The following is a 13,933-nucleotide window of genomic DNA, read 5'->3' as shown; positions in this document are numbered from 1 at the left end:
TGGGATGATATTAATCCACGGTATATTTATATAGTCTTAGACCCCTATAGGCTTGATGACAATCTCAAGCTCCTCTTAATTAAAGAGGCATTGGGATTACCCGATGGCTTTCACATTGTGGATAGCAGATGTAGGAGCTCCGGGGAAAAACACTTCATTTTTGGGAAATACTGAAGTGCATTCCTTTAAGAAAATTGGTAAAGATAATGTAATAATCTTTAAGATTATTGATGGATGTCTCTTCTCTCTCTATACTCTCTCTCTCTCTCTCTCTCTCTCTCTCTCTCTCTCTCTCTCTCTCTCTCTCTCTCTCTCTCTCTCACACACACACACACACACATGTAATACACAAATAGTTACTCTTGCCTTTCTCTGTGTATTTGGTGTGAAACGTAGCTAGGACAGGGTGATAAAAATAGAGAGACCGTAAGTTTTATATTGTTTTGGTGTCTGTGTTATTGTGTAGAGGCAAGCACAAGAATGATAGCATCAAAGTTGGTGGTTTCAAATACCATTCTCTCTTCAACTTGAGGATAGTCTTATTGTTGCCCTTTTTGTCTCTATCTATTTGTGTATTTGTTGTTAATATGTGATGCATAGATAAAGAGATTTATTTAAGTTCATATGTTTGGTTAGCTAAGAGAGAGAGAGAGAGAGAGAGAGAGAGAGAGAGAGAGAGAGAGAGAGAGAGAGAGAGAGAGGGGAGAGAGAGAAGAGACTACACATTAAAATACTTTCTATATTTCTTTATGTTCATATGTTTGGTTAGCTAAGAGAGAAGAGACTGCACATTAAAATAGAGAGGAGAGAGAGAGAGAGGGGAGAGAGAGGGGAGAGAGAGAAGAGACTACACATTAAAATACTTTCTATATTTCTTTATGTTCATATGTTTGGTTAGCTAAGAGAGAAGAGACTGCACATTAAAATAATTTCTATATCTCTTTCTATCTCATCGAGTGTTATAAAATTGATAATTTGTATGGAAAATGTTAATGTAATAATAATTTTTTCCACGTCTAATACTTTAGAGTGTGCACATAAATACAGTTTATAATATTGATATGCTTGGCTATCTAAGCTAGAAACTTTTCATTTATTAGACCATTACCTTTGAGATTGTAGAGAGAGCATATTTGGGCCTTAGAGTAGCCTTAGAATAGTAGAGAAATGTTCTTAAAAAGTAAAGAACTTTTGTTATGGTTTTGCCAATACTAGACTTTTAGAGAGACAATTATATGTATCGCTAAGAGTTATCATTGTGTACTTTTTCTATCAAACAATGAGGTATCTACATGTATATAGTGTTGGTATACAATTGGGTTATTAGGGTTATGTTATATGTTGACAAAGATATAAAGAGATGTTTGTAGAGCCTTAAGATATTCATTTTGGATTTTCGCAAATGGAGATCCTAAGATATTCATTTTGGATTTTTGCATCCAGAATGATAATAACAACTCAAATGCCGTAGTGCTTCCAATGTAGGAGTAGCTTTGTCTACCTCTTTTGAGTTGATGAATGTTCGAGTTGCAAAACACCTTGCTCAGTCAAGGTCTCCATCTGGACAGCCAAGCTCTAAACGTCTACAAATTATTGTGGACTATTGTGAATGCACTGAGAAAAATCGGGTTGCTTGTTGCAAGGAGTACTTAGAGGCCCTTTGGGATGAGATCCGTGGAAGTGGTAGCCAAAGGGGAGATACGCTAAGAGATGAGTTGACTCATCATCTCCAGTAGTGGTCACATGGAGGATAACCAACTAGACATGATTTCTTTCATGGAAAATATGCATGTTGAAATCGGGGAACGTCTGAGAAAGAAAGATGGAATCTTGAGACTATGCATTGATTACAAGGGATTAAACTAGTTCACCATTAAGAATAAATATTTTATCCCCAGGATAGATGAACTCTTGGATCATTTGCATGGTGCCAAATGTTTACCAAGCTTGATTTGAAAATCAGGATAGATGAACTCTTGGATCATTTGCATGGTGCTCAAATGTTTACTGAGATTGATTTAAAATCGGGATAGATGAACTCTTGGATCATTTGTAAGGTGCTTAAATTTTTACCAAGATTGATATGAATATAAGATACTATCAAATGAGGATTCCAAAGACTACCTTTAATATAAGGTATGAACATTATGAGTTCATAGTAATGCCCGGTGGTTTGACAGATGTACCGGCTACTTTTAGTTGGTTGATGCAAGAAATTTTCAAGGAATATCTAGATGATTTTGTCCTTGTGTTTTGGATGGCATCTTGATCCAAGAATGTTGCTGATCACACGGGCGGGTAGTTCTAGTGTCATCTAAGAAAAGATAAGCTTCCACTACAGAAAAGTAAGATGATGAAGCACCTTATGAAAGAGGACAAATGAGCAAGACCATGTTAACTCGAGTGGATATCAAGATTCTTGATTGGAATGGTTTACAAAGGAAAAGGGTGTATTTGGTGGAAGTGTTGATGCTTATCTTCATGTTATTGTAGTAGAGAAGAAAATAAGAAAGAAAGAAGAAAGAAGAAAGAAGAAAGAAGAAGGAAGAAAATTCAACCATGCATCTCTCTTTTGTGTGCTTGTCTATTCTTTTGTATATATGTGAAGAAGATTTCTTTTTACAAGGAGCTCAAGCTTACCCTCTCCTACATTCTTCTCATGGAATTAGAGCACCGGTTTGTGTAATGAGCTCAAGAGGTAAGCAAAGAAAGAAGTACATGGATAAAGGTACTATTCCATCTCTTCTCCTTTGATTGAAAAAAAATCTCTACAAGTAGCTACTAGTCAAGGACACAAGTACATGGGTAAGTGTAACATTCCGCCTCTTCCCCTTTGATTCAAAAGAAATCTATACAAGTAGTTTCTATAGTCAAGGACAATTATATAAAAACCTATACAAGTAGCTGCTATAGTCAAGTACAGTTATAAAAAGCTATACAAGTAGCTACAATAGTCAAGGACATGTATAGAAAGAAAAATGAAACAAAAAGTAAAAAATTATAGCAAGGAAACTATGCAAAGAAGCCAAAAATAGATGTGAGAAACTATTTGTGATGCATCATATGCTTAGCTCCACGACTGCAGATGCATCTCAAAATTTAGTTGATGTTGATTCTAGTGCATCTAACCACATGACTAGTCATCGTGGTTAAGTGGTTTCGAGAATTGAGAGATTTGAAAAAAACAGGTTATGTAGAAACCAGTGCTGATACTATACATGATTGAAAAATGAAGTACCTTGCTAATGTGTGCTTCATGTGCCCAACAAAAAAAAAACCTAATTTTCACCAGGCAAATTAAGTAGGGTCTACAAGTAAGGTCTAACCCTCATGGATGTTATGTGGAAAACTTCAATAACCAGTGCCACTTGGTTGCAAAGGGAAACAGAGTTGGATGTAAGCATGCCTAAAATCTATAATGTTTACACATGGTACACGTGTGATTATAGACATTGATATTTGGTGTAACCGCATTATTGGACATGCCAATATTCAATGGTGGCTGAAGAATATTGTTACATAATGTCTACCCTTTAGTTATATGGGGACGCCCAGACGCTAATGTGCCATCCTAGTCAATTGGTATCATAGGTGACCCCACATAAAATATTGGTTACCTAGTGTTATTGGCATAGCTTGAGACCATGCGACTATACTAGACAACTACACACGGTTGAAGTGAAACAAGTAATTTATACAATTGATGTGCCATGCTAATTGAAAGTGTAACAAGTGGCAATACACACCATGCTAGATGATATTTATAATGATACTCTCATCATAGTGAAACAAGTGGTAAGTGTATATTGTGTTTGTGCCTATTAACGTTTCATATTGTGATTAATTGTAGAGAAGAAAAATTAATTGAAAAAACTAATGTGTTTACGTTTGTGAGATAGGTGATGATCAGTGCGCGTGTCACATAGAGACGATCTTATCTATATCATCTCAGAATATTATTATTTCATATTATTTTATTGGCCATGTGTCAAAAGATTGTACATATTATTTATGTATGCTTGTGTGTGGCGTTGCTATATTGTTAGTACATATTTTAGAAGAGTTTTAATTATTTACACTTAGTGTATGAACAAGCTCTAGTGTTTGAGCTATTTTTGTAAAAGTGAAAAAGCAAGCCCAATTTTATACGCATAACTATTGATAGCTCCTTAGGCTATGTATTGACTAGAAATCTCAAAATACTCATGTCGTGGAAGTAGAGCGACACGCATGAGGGGGAAGATTGCACCCAATCTTGTGTTCTTTGATTTTATGCTCTTGAGTTATGCTATGGTATCTATGGTTCTTTTGGTTATTTATTAAATTATGGATTAATCAATTCTCCATGTACCTTGGTCATGTAACAGTGGTATAAGAGCACAGAAAATTCATGTATTGAATTTGGGTCATGGAGACTTGAAGAAGAAAAAACAAGAAATTGATTTTTACCAAAGATTATTGGCTTGGAGCAAGTTTTGAAGGCTTTTCAACAAATTCAAAATACTTGCACGAGGAGAGAGAATCTGCAAAAAGCCTACAACAAGGATACAAAGACTTTGGACAAAGGAAGAGTTTATTCAAAAATTCAAGAGATAAAGAAGAGAAGGTGTGGAAGACTTTTGGGCAAAAGAAGGCATGGTTATGTGAATTTTGTGCACCATTGGATGTGATTGAAGATCAAGGGCAAGGAAAGAAGGTGGAAAACCACTCTGCACAAGAACAAAACCACCCTTAGCATTGAAAAGTGGTTTTTCAATTCTCTTAATCTCTTCTCGATCTAACTATATAGATGAAATCAGCTCTTGAAGGAGGTTTGAGTCCCATAATCACATTGTTAAACCATTGTTGCAAAGGAAAATCTATATTGAATGGTGTGTAATCTCCCATAAATCAATTTTGGAGAGAGAAGTCCTCTCATTTCCCTTACATTCTTTGGCTTCGACCAGTCTCAATGATAGCTTGAATCTTGGTAGGGTCTGCTGAGATCCCATTCTAGATACAATAAATCCCAAGGACTCAATGCAATTAGTGAAGATCGCTACAGCGGAATTTGTTTTTGATTAACAATCTTAATCAAAGGAAAAAAAATCGAGGTTATTGGAGCAATTAAACTTTTGATTCTCTTCCCACTGCCACCTGGCAATGATCCAAGTGTACACAAGTCTACTAGAGTCAGATAGCCAGTGGAGAGGTTTGTTGGATATTGGCTCTCCTAATGGCCACCTCCAATTATAGTTTTATATGGACATTAGGAATGGTTTTAGTCATGATCTTAGGGACTATGGTTCATTTTATTGGAAGTAAAAGCAACATCGTACATTGACTAGGGTAAGTAAAAGGCCATGAATCAAATCCCAAATTAGCCACTAATCCATACTACTATACATAAAGGGTTTGGTTTATTAGCATTTTTATGTAACAACATGCATTCGGGAGAGTTTTAGTAGTTGAAAAATTAGAGCCTTTCTTTTCTTCCTTGTAAGAGAGCTAGAAAATACATTTGAGTCAAAGGTAAGACCCTCTCACAAATGGCATCCACATCACTTCCCATTGAGAAATTTGTAGGACATGCCTTCCATACTTGGAAAGTAAAGATGAAGTTTTTATTGATGAAAGAAGGGATCTAGGGGATAAGGGGATTGCCAAAGGTCTAATTCCTAAGGTCACCATAAGAAATGAAGAGCTTACCTAGAAAAACTAAGGATGATAAAGCCCTAGCCATGATTGCCCTAGGACTAGCCAAGGACTAGACAACGGTTATATCCATCATGTGGGGACTGACTCTTCCGAAGTAACTTGGGAAATTTTGGATCAAGCCTTTGGAGTCTAGGGTCTCAATAGCAAGATCATCTTAAAAATTGATTTCTATAGCTTAAGCATGAAAATGGAAGATACATTACCATCTCACATCAATAAGATGACAAGTCTACTGGCTCAACTTGCTGCTATTTAGAAAGAAGTTAAGGAAAACAATGCTATTGCTATATTACTTAAGTCCATGCCTCTTGAATTTGATAATATTATGCCTACTTTAAAAGACATGAAGGAACCCACTCTTGAAGGCATTGAGATTGCATTTCTTGAAGAGGAGAAATAGATTAGAAGTTGTAAACCTTGACACTAGTGCCTACTTCACCAAAAACCAATCAATAAACGAAGGAAATCTAACAACTTCAAAATGCACACATGTGGAAGACTTGGGTATATGCTCAAGGAGTGTAGGTACAAAGACAAGACAAAGTTGGAATGTCCCTACTTGGACACCTTGAAGACATATGTTACCACAAGAATAGAGCTAAAGTCAACATGGTTGAAGAAATTAAAACAAATGTGGGAGTAGTAGTCCCCACTTAGGAGGCTAATTTCACTAACATAGAAGTTGAATGGGCTCTTTATTTTTAGTCCCTATGTCTTATGGATTTCATGTCATATACGTTTATATACTGGTATGGTCTTTTGTAAACCCCTAATGGTTTTCCCTTGATCCACATGGGGCACACCCAAATTTTGTTTGCGGGTTGTGCAAAGCCTTATATGGTTTGAACCACACACCAACGGCATGGTTGGGAAGTATCTTGTCACTATTGGATTTGGGATATCCAATGTTGATTTCTTACTTTATCAGAAAAAGGCTAACAAGGGGATTTTACTAGTGGTCATCTATACTGATGAGGTGAAGATGCTTCTTAAGAAGAAGTTTAAATGAAAGATTCAGGTTAGCTACTATACTTCATGGGTATAGAGGTGATTAGATCACGTGATGGGATTTGACTTTTATAGAGGCAATATGATTTGGATGGATAAGAGAGCTGTGTGAAATGCCTAACTCTTATTATTGTTAACTTTATGTCGGTTACATACATCTCTCAACCCATAGAGTCACACCTCATAGAGACTCATATTGGTCACACATGTTATCATCCATCTTATTATTAGATGGACAAGAGAGGTGTGTGAAAGGCCTAACTCTTATTATTGTTTACTTTAAGTTGGTTACATACATCTCCCAACCAATAGAGACCCATCTTGGTCACACCTATTATAATCCATAGACTCCATATAATAGTAACTAGAAACTTAAGTAAATCCATGGCAATAAGAAAGAACAACTTTGCTTAAATTAGTTAAACTTAAATGCCTTAAACTAAGTGGAAAGAAGGGGAAGTAAAGTTGCCTTAAGTCCCCTTTCCGAAGTGGTCATTGTTCCACGCCATGTGAGGAGGAGGATTGTGAATTCAAATCTTGACACCTAATCATTGTTCCACGCCATGTGAGGAGGAGGATTGTGAATTCAAATCTTGACACCTAATATATCATTATGTGTCTTCTTTAAAAAAACAAAGTTGCCTTGAATCTTAATGGGGAGAAAGAAGGGGGGATAATGATAATATCTATAGCAAGCATCAAAAGAGAGCAATTTATGCCCCTAGTGGTAGCACCCATGCCTCTCTAGCGATAAATGTTGGGTTCAAATCTACCTAGTGGCATCTAAGATTCAATACCCTCTCTCATATTACAAAAAAAGAGCAATTTATGTGTATAAAAAGAGAATAATATATGAAAAAGAAAAAGAGGAGGAAAGACAATCAGATTTAAACCAATGAATTAACACTTATTAATAGGCCAAAGTTATGCTCAAGCTGCCATAAAGGTTGGGCTAGAAGGTGGAGTAGTAGCCAAGCTAGGACTGTGGCCTCCTCTATTGTGGTGATGATGGGAAGGCCTACATTTCTCCCATTGAAGACATTCCAATCAGAGAGGCAAGACTAGATAGGGCTTGTTTGTGGCAAGAAGAGTTAAAAGATTCTCCATATGGGGAAGTATATCCCTTCATTATCAAAGGGGTTGCTTCTATGAAGAATGCTTTCTACAATAGAAAACCCATCTTCTTCTAATTCATACTTTCTTCAATAGAAAAAAAAAACATCTTCTAATTCATGTATGTATCCTTCTTCAATGTTGGTGGTTTCCCTTTGTTAGAGTGTTGCCCTCCTCTCCGAGAGATGAGATAGAGATAGGGACATACCTATTCACTCCTATTGTGACCATCCTCCATGGCCCAACAATGGGCATCACAAGTGGCCTTGACTTGCACCACCTATTCTCTTCCTTCTTGTCCTCTCTGCTTCTAGTAGTTGATGTGCTACCATTGCATGATTTTGCTTAGTTTGTGAATATGAATGGATGCCAATTAGAATTCAACTAGATTTTCCTCTTTGAAATAAGAAGTCCTCAAATGTAGAAGATTTAAAAAAAACATAAGTAATTCCCACTAGCTTCTACAAGCAAGATTTCAATTATTAGAATCAAATTAGATAGCTAACTAGGCCACACAATTCTAAAGGTTCTAAAGAAGAAGTTAAACTTGACAAGTGTGTAAGGGCCTAACTCCAATAAGTGCGTGTAAGGGGCTTAACTCCAAGAAGTGTGTCTAAGGGGCCTAACTCCAAGAAGTGTGTGCAAGACTAACTCCAAGAAGTGTGTGTAAAACTAACTCCAAGAAGTGTGCGTAAGGGGCTTAGCTCCAAGAAGTGTGTGTAAAGGGTCTAACTCCATTTGATGGACAAGAAAGGACCTAAGCATGATTATTGTTTACTTTAACCTTGCCATACACATTAGACAAGAAATGGCATGTAAAAAACCAAACTCTGACCATACTTCATTGGATAATAAAAAGAGGTGTAAACGGGCCTAACTTTATTTCTTGTTTATTTTAAGCTGGTTACACACATCTCCCTAACCCATAACGAGATTGATTTTGGTCACCAACTGTCATTGATAAGACTTTGTTAGGTGTGACCATCCAAAGGTACAAACATAAGTGAATTCATGAGAGCACTTTTGCATGAATTGCCTAAATCAAAGTGCCTTAAACCTAGGTAGAAAGAAGGGGTAAGCAGAGTTGCCTTAAATTTCCTTGCCCAAGTGTGGCTATGGTAGCACGGTATGCGAGAGGGGGGGGGGAGGAACTTCATGAAAATAGAAAAAGGCTAGGGGTAGTATTTATGGTGAGGAGCATCAAAAGGAAGCAATTTATGAGCATAGATTGCTCATAAGTATTTATCAATTTATGAGCATAAATAATAGAAAAAGGCTAGGGGGCAGTGTATTTATGGTGAGGAGCATCAAAAGAGAGCAATTCATGAGCATAAAAAGAGAGGAAAAGACGTGCGTGTAGTTCAGCTGGTAGAATGGTCGAGTTCCACTATGGGGACCTGGGTTCGATGCCTAGGGACTACACGACGGACGGATGGCACACTTGTTGAGGCGATGGTATATACCATCTTCGCAACAAGAAAAAGAGAGGAAAAGACACCCTAAGGTTATACCACAATTTTAGGGCAACGTATTAACTGGTGGCCAAACTTGCACCACAAAGGTTTGGCCAGAAGGTGGGGAAGCGGCCATGGCTGGGACCTTGGTCTCCTCTACTGTGTTGATGAAGGCCTGCACTTCTCCCATTGAAGACATTCCAATCAGCAGAGAGGTAGGATGAGCTAGGGCTAGCTTGTTGCAAGATGAGCCTCAAAGGGGCCCCTGATGGGCGAGGGGGCAGTATCCCCTCATTGTCAAAGAGGGTGTTTCCATGCAGCATGCTTTCTTCAATAGAAACCCCCCCCTCTTCTTCTGATTCCTGTGTGTATCCTTCCTCCATGTTGGTGGTCTCCCTTTGAGAGAGCGTTGCCCTCCTCTCCTCCTCCAATAGATGGGCTAGAGATGGTGACATGCCCATTGGCTCCTGCTGTGCCCCCCCTCCACAGCCCAACAGTGGGCACCACAAGCGGGCCCGGGCGGCGGCGCTGCCACCCCCGCCCGGGCCCGCGCTCTTCTTTCTTCTCCTCTCTGCTTCCAGTAGTTGATGTGCTACCACTGCATGATTTTGCTCAGTTTGTGAGTTTGAATGGATGCCAATCAGGCTGCCCAATGTTGTGCTCTTCTCAGGAAAAAAGGAGCCTGTTGACTGCACCATTTAAACAGCAAAATTTGTAGTTATTTTCTCAATAATTGAAGCTATTGCAAGGCATAAAGTATTTAGCAAACATTAATCATCAGCATACAACTAGTACAGGTAATAATAGTAATACTCAGCATAAGTAATAATACTAAACTAAGCAGCAAGAGAAGGTAACACATTAATCAAATAACATAGATAATCAGGACTACAAAGTGCAAAATTGATGTTGATTATCTTCATGAATTATCCTTAATCAACAACAATCATGGTCATAGACAAGACAAATATACACTGTAAATACATCAATCGACATCAATAAATACACAAATTAATAATGTATGCCAATAAACCACTGTGCAAAGTAAGGATTGCAAACCACTTAAAGCAGAGGTTGATTGATAAGCGGATAATATTAAGCCTAATCAAGCAATCAAAGTAAGAAATGCTAAAAATTAAGCCTAATCAACAAGAGAGGATTACCTCTGTGTCTAGATCAGAGGAGGACTCTGAGGTCATGGAGGGTGTGGAGATGAGGAAAGAAGCAGCATCAGAGAGGCGGAGATGATGCTCCAATGGTCTTACTCGAAGGTTGAGGGGTTGCAAGCCGAGGGGCCAACCGTTGGATCGTCCATCTGCAGCAGCGTGCCAGCCGTTGGATCGAGCATCGCCCACCAGAACGTGATGCTGCTGCTGCTGCTGCTGCTGAGGGGTCATGGTGGGGATAAATGGAGATGAATTAAGAGAAACCCACAAAAAAAAAAACTTAATGAGAGTCCAAAAATATCAATAAATGAAGGAAAAAAAGGGCGAAGGCTATGGACATGGATGCTCTGAGGGGGGAGGCTTTGTGAAGACAGGGGGAAAGAAGGAGCTAGAAGTAATGGAAGAAGCAGTGAAAGCAGGTACAAGAAGGTGCTGTTCTGATGATAATTGGTGCCCACTCTGGCACTACAAAAAGCAAGGTGGGATGTGTGTGTGCACTGTGTGTGTGTGTGTGTGTGTGTGTGTGTGTGTTTTTATAACGCTTTCTTTTCCAAAGATTGGACAAGCTTTTTAAATTTGCTTACAACTCTCTATGCTTTTCATGAAGAACACCACCCCTTCCCTACACACACACATTCACATTGGCCTAGTACACACACACACACACACATCATCATCATCATCACACACACACACACACACACACACATACACTGTTGCTGACATCACACCCCCTTTTTGGCCCTTGATACCTTGCCTCCTTTCTTGTCTTCAATAAAATAACTACGTTTGGAATCTAAGAGTAGTCTCACACCTTTCTTGTCTTCAATAACATAACTAATTTTGGAATCTAAGAGTAGTCTCTCTCTCTCTCTCTCTCTCTCTCTCTCTCTCTCTCTCTCACACACACACACACCCCCCCCTCCCAAGTACCTAGAACCCCTTGGCTTTAGCCTCTACCACTAGTACCTATGCCTCTCTCACCCCCCCCCCTTGGCTTTAACCTAGCACTAGTACCTATGCCTCTCTCACATGAGTCCTCGGGTTCGAACCTACCCTAGTGACATGTACGAATTATGTACCCTCTCTCGCAATTTCGGGGGTAAAGCCAGGTACATGTGACCCACTGCTGAAGAATATACTTAATTCCCAACCGATCAAAACAAGTTGCAAATTATCACTAATTTGTTCCACCAACAAGTTGCAAATTATCATTAATTTGCACACGGCGTTTTTCCACCAACATTGACAGAAACGACCACTCCTATGGGGCAGCTAGCTAAGGCCATCATTTACAACAAAGCTCCTGCAATATATTAAATGTGACATCAAGAAAATATATAAATGTGGCTATTTAAACAAAATCATCCAATCTTAACACTTGATGGACTCGTACATTTAACTAAACCAGCTTAGATTGGCCCAAAGGTAATTGGGATTTAGCACTAAAATCTAGAAAAATCGATGGGATTTTAACTTAACTATGTTATTTTTGTCTCTTGAAAACCAAGACTTTAACAAATTTCAACTAGGATTTTAACTTTTCATCAAGAAAAATACGCTAAAACTTGGGTTTTTTTAGTGCTATAGAGCCCACATTAGACATACACAACTTCACATTTGTTTCCCAAGTTACATATAGCTCACAAAAGAATGTGAAATATACTGAAAGTTTTAGAACATTGTCACACAAGTGCTTTCTCCTTCATGCATCCTAACATGGATTTGAGAAGAATGCGTGTAGCTCTAGGATATCTTTCTTTAACTTCAAACCCACTTTGACGATTGCTCTTTTTTTTTTAAAAAAAACACCATGTTTAGATTGGTATGGTTGCTACACAAACCTAATATCGCAAACAATAACATTTTTACATTTTCTAAAAAAAGATATTTCAATCCATTACAAATTTTGGATTCGACCAAATTTTTCCTCTATGTATAAAGTATGGGAACATTTTTCCAATTGATAGTTTGAACTTTTGACGGTCCAATCCATCCTTTACCCAATGTTTTGATTCTTGAAATATTAGAAAATATTTGCTTGTCTTATAAGTTCGTGCAGGTTACCTCCCTTGTTAAATTGCCATCACTATATCATGAATCCTTCCACCTACCCCTCCAACCTCTCACCATCATCATGTATGGCTATTTCTTCTACATGTCAACCCACCTTAGAAAGCTATTGTGTCTCTCTCCAAAAATCAATCTCAAGAAGAGAAGGCTATCTTGTCCTTGCATCTTCTAGCCCAACCTCTCACCATCATCATAGTAACTTCTACTTCTCATGTCCAGACTATATAATCCCATTCAATATCTTGAAAGAAATCAAACATCTGTCCTTTTCTTGAGGAGGCTCAGAAAACCATGTCATACTTTCTTTTTATACTCATAAAGTGCTTGCTTAAATCATATCACTAGATATATCTTTACAATCTTTTTCAACTGAAGAAATCAATATTATACTACAAAATATTTCAATTTTAAAGAATAAATGATGAGAGAGAGAGAGAGAGAGAGAGAGAGAGAGAGAGATGATGCTTTAAATGTCATAGCCAATCCAATTGAACACATATGATTGATTTGAGGGCACGAAAGTTCAAGGACTAGGACTTGAACATGGGATCTCTCACTTATGGGCTTGATGCATATGTAAACACTACACACACACACGCACACACACACACACACACACATGCACACGTACACACACACACATGTGTGTGTACATACATACATATGCGTGCATGCATACATACATATATGTATATATATATATACATACATACATACATATGTGTATGTATGTATGTATGTATGTACATACATACATACATACATACATATGTATATGTATGTATGCGTGCATGCATACATACATACATACATACATATGTGTATGTATGTATGTATGTATGTACATACATACATACATACATACATATGTATATGTATGTATGTACACACACACACACATGTGTGTGTGTGTGTGTGTGTGTTTTCCATAATGGTCATCGATATTATTTTTTAACAATAAAGAAAGATAAAGATCCAAAATCGGGTATCATAGTTGCTAGTTTGCCTCTTGTGGTGTTCATTCATTTTGGAACAAACTATAAAAGTTTTTGGGTCTTATGAGGTCCAAAAATGAAGAAGCTTCATTGAGAGAACATATAAATATACTATGCACCTAAATTTGTTATCTATGTTGATTGAACTCAGTCACACAAGAGATGAGCTTATTGTTTTCTCTCTTAAACACTTCATGTGGCTATAATCATCTAAAAAATCATCAACAACCTTCATCTTTTAGCAAGTCCCAATGATAGAATCCTTTTAGTTCCACTAAAGTTCTTTGAGAGAATTTTATTAAATTACAAGTATTTTCATTAAATAAATCTTAAGGGGAATTTTTGAATACAACAAGAAATCATGTAGCTTTATCAATGCTTGTAGTCTATTTTTTATGATGGAAACATTTATAACTTGTCATAGTTA

General features: G+C 37.6%; 1 protein-coding gene across 1 annotated transcript; it reads right to left on the bottom strand.

Annotated features, from left to right (window-relative positions):
- Nucleotides 1-8,663: 8,663 nt before the first annotated feature.
- LOC147603520 (uncharacterized) lies at nt 8,664-10,959 on the bottom strand. The gene is made up of 2 exons (XM_086796905.1): nt 10,436-10,959; nt 8,664-9,961 (listed from the first exon to the last, which is right to left on the bottom strand). The coding sequence occupies exons 1-2, from the start codon at nt 10,667-10,669 to the stop codon at nt 9,350-9,352; spliced, it is 846 nt and encodes a 281-aa protein (XP_086653031.1). The 5' UTR covers nt 10,670-10,959; the 3' UTR covers nt 8,664-9,349.
- Between the last annotated feature and the right edge of the window lie 2,974 nt (nt 10,960-13,933).

This window comes from Cibotium barometz, chromosome 64 (assembly GCF_041138505.1).
Source record: "Cibotium barometz isolate CiBa-2024 chromosome 64, ASM4113850v1, whole genome shotgun sequence".
Lineage (NCBI taxonomy): Eukaryota > Viridiplantae > Streptophyta > Polypodiopsida > Cyatheales > Cibotiaceae > Cibotium > Cibotium barometz.
Note: the sequence above shows the minus strand (reverse complement) of the source record. Positions and strands in the feature narration are given on the sequence as shown.

Coding starts and splice junctions, on each gene's coding strand:
- LOC147603520 (XM_086796905.1), bottom strand. CDS start 10,669: ATGACCCCTCAGCAGCAGCAGCAGCAGCAGCATCACGTTCTGGTGGGC. Junction 9,962..10,435: donor CCTCTGATCTAGACACAGAG/GTAATCCTCTCT, acceptor TAAATGGTGCAG/TCAACAGGCTCCTTTTTTCC.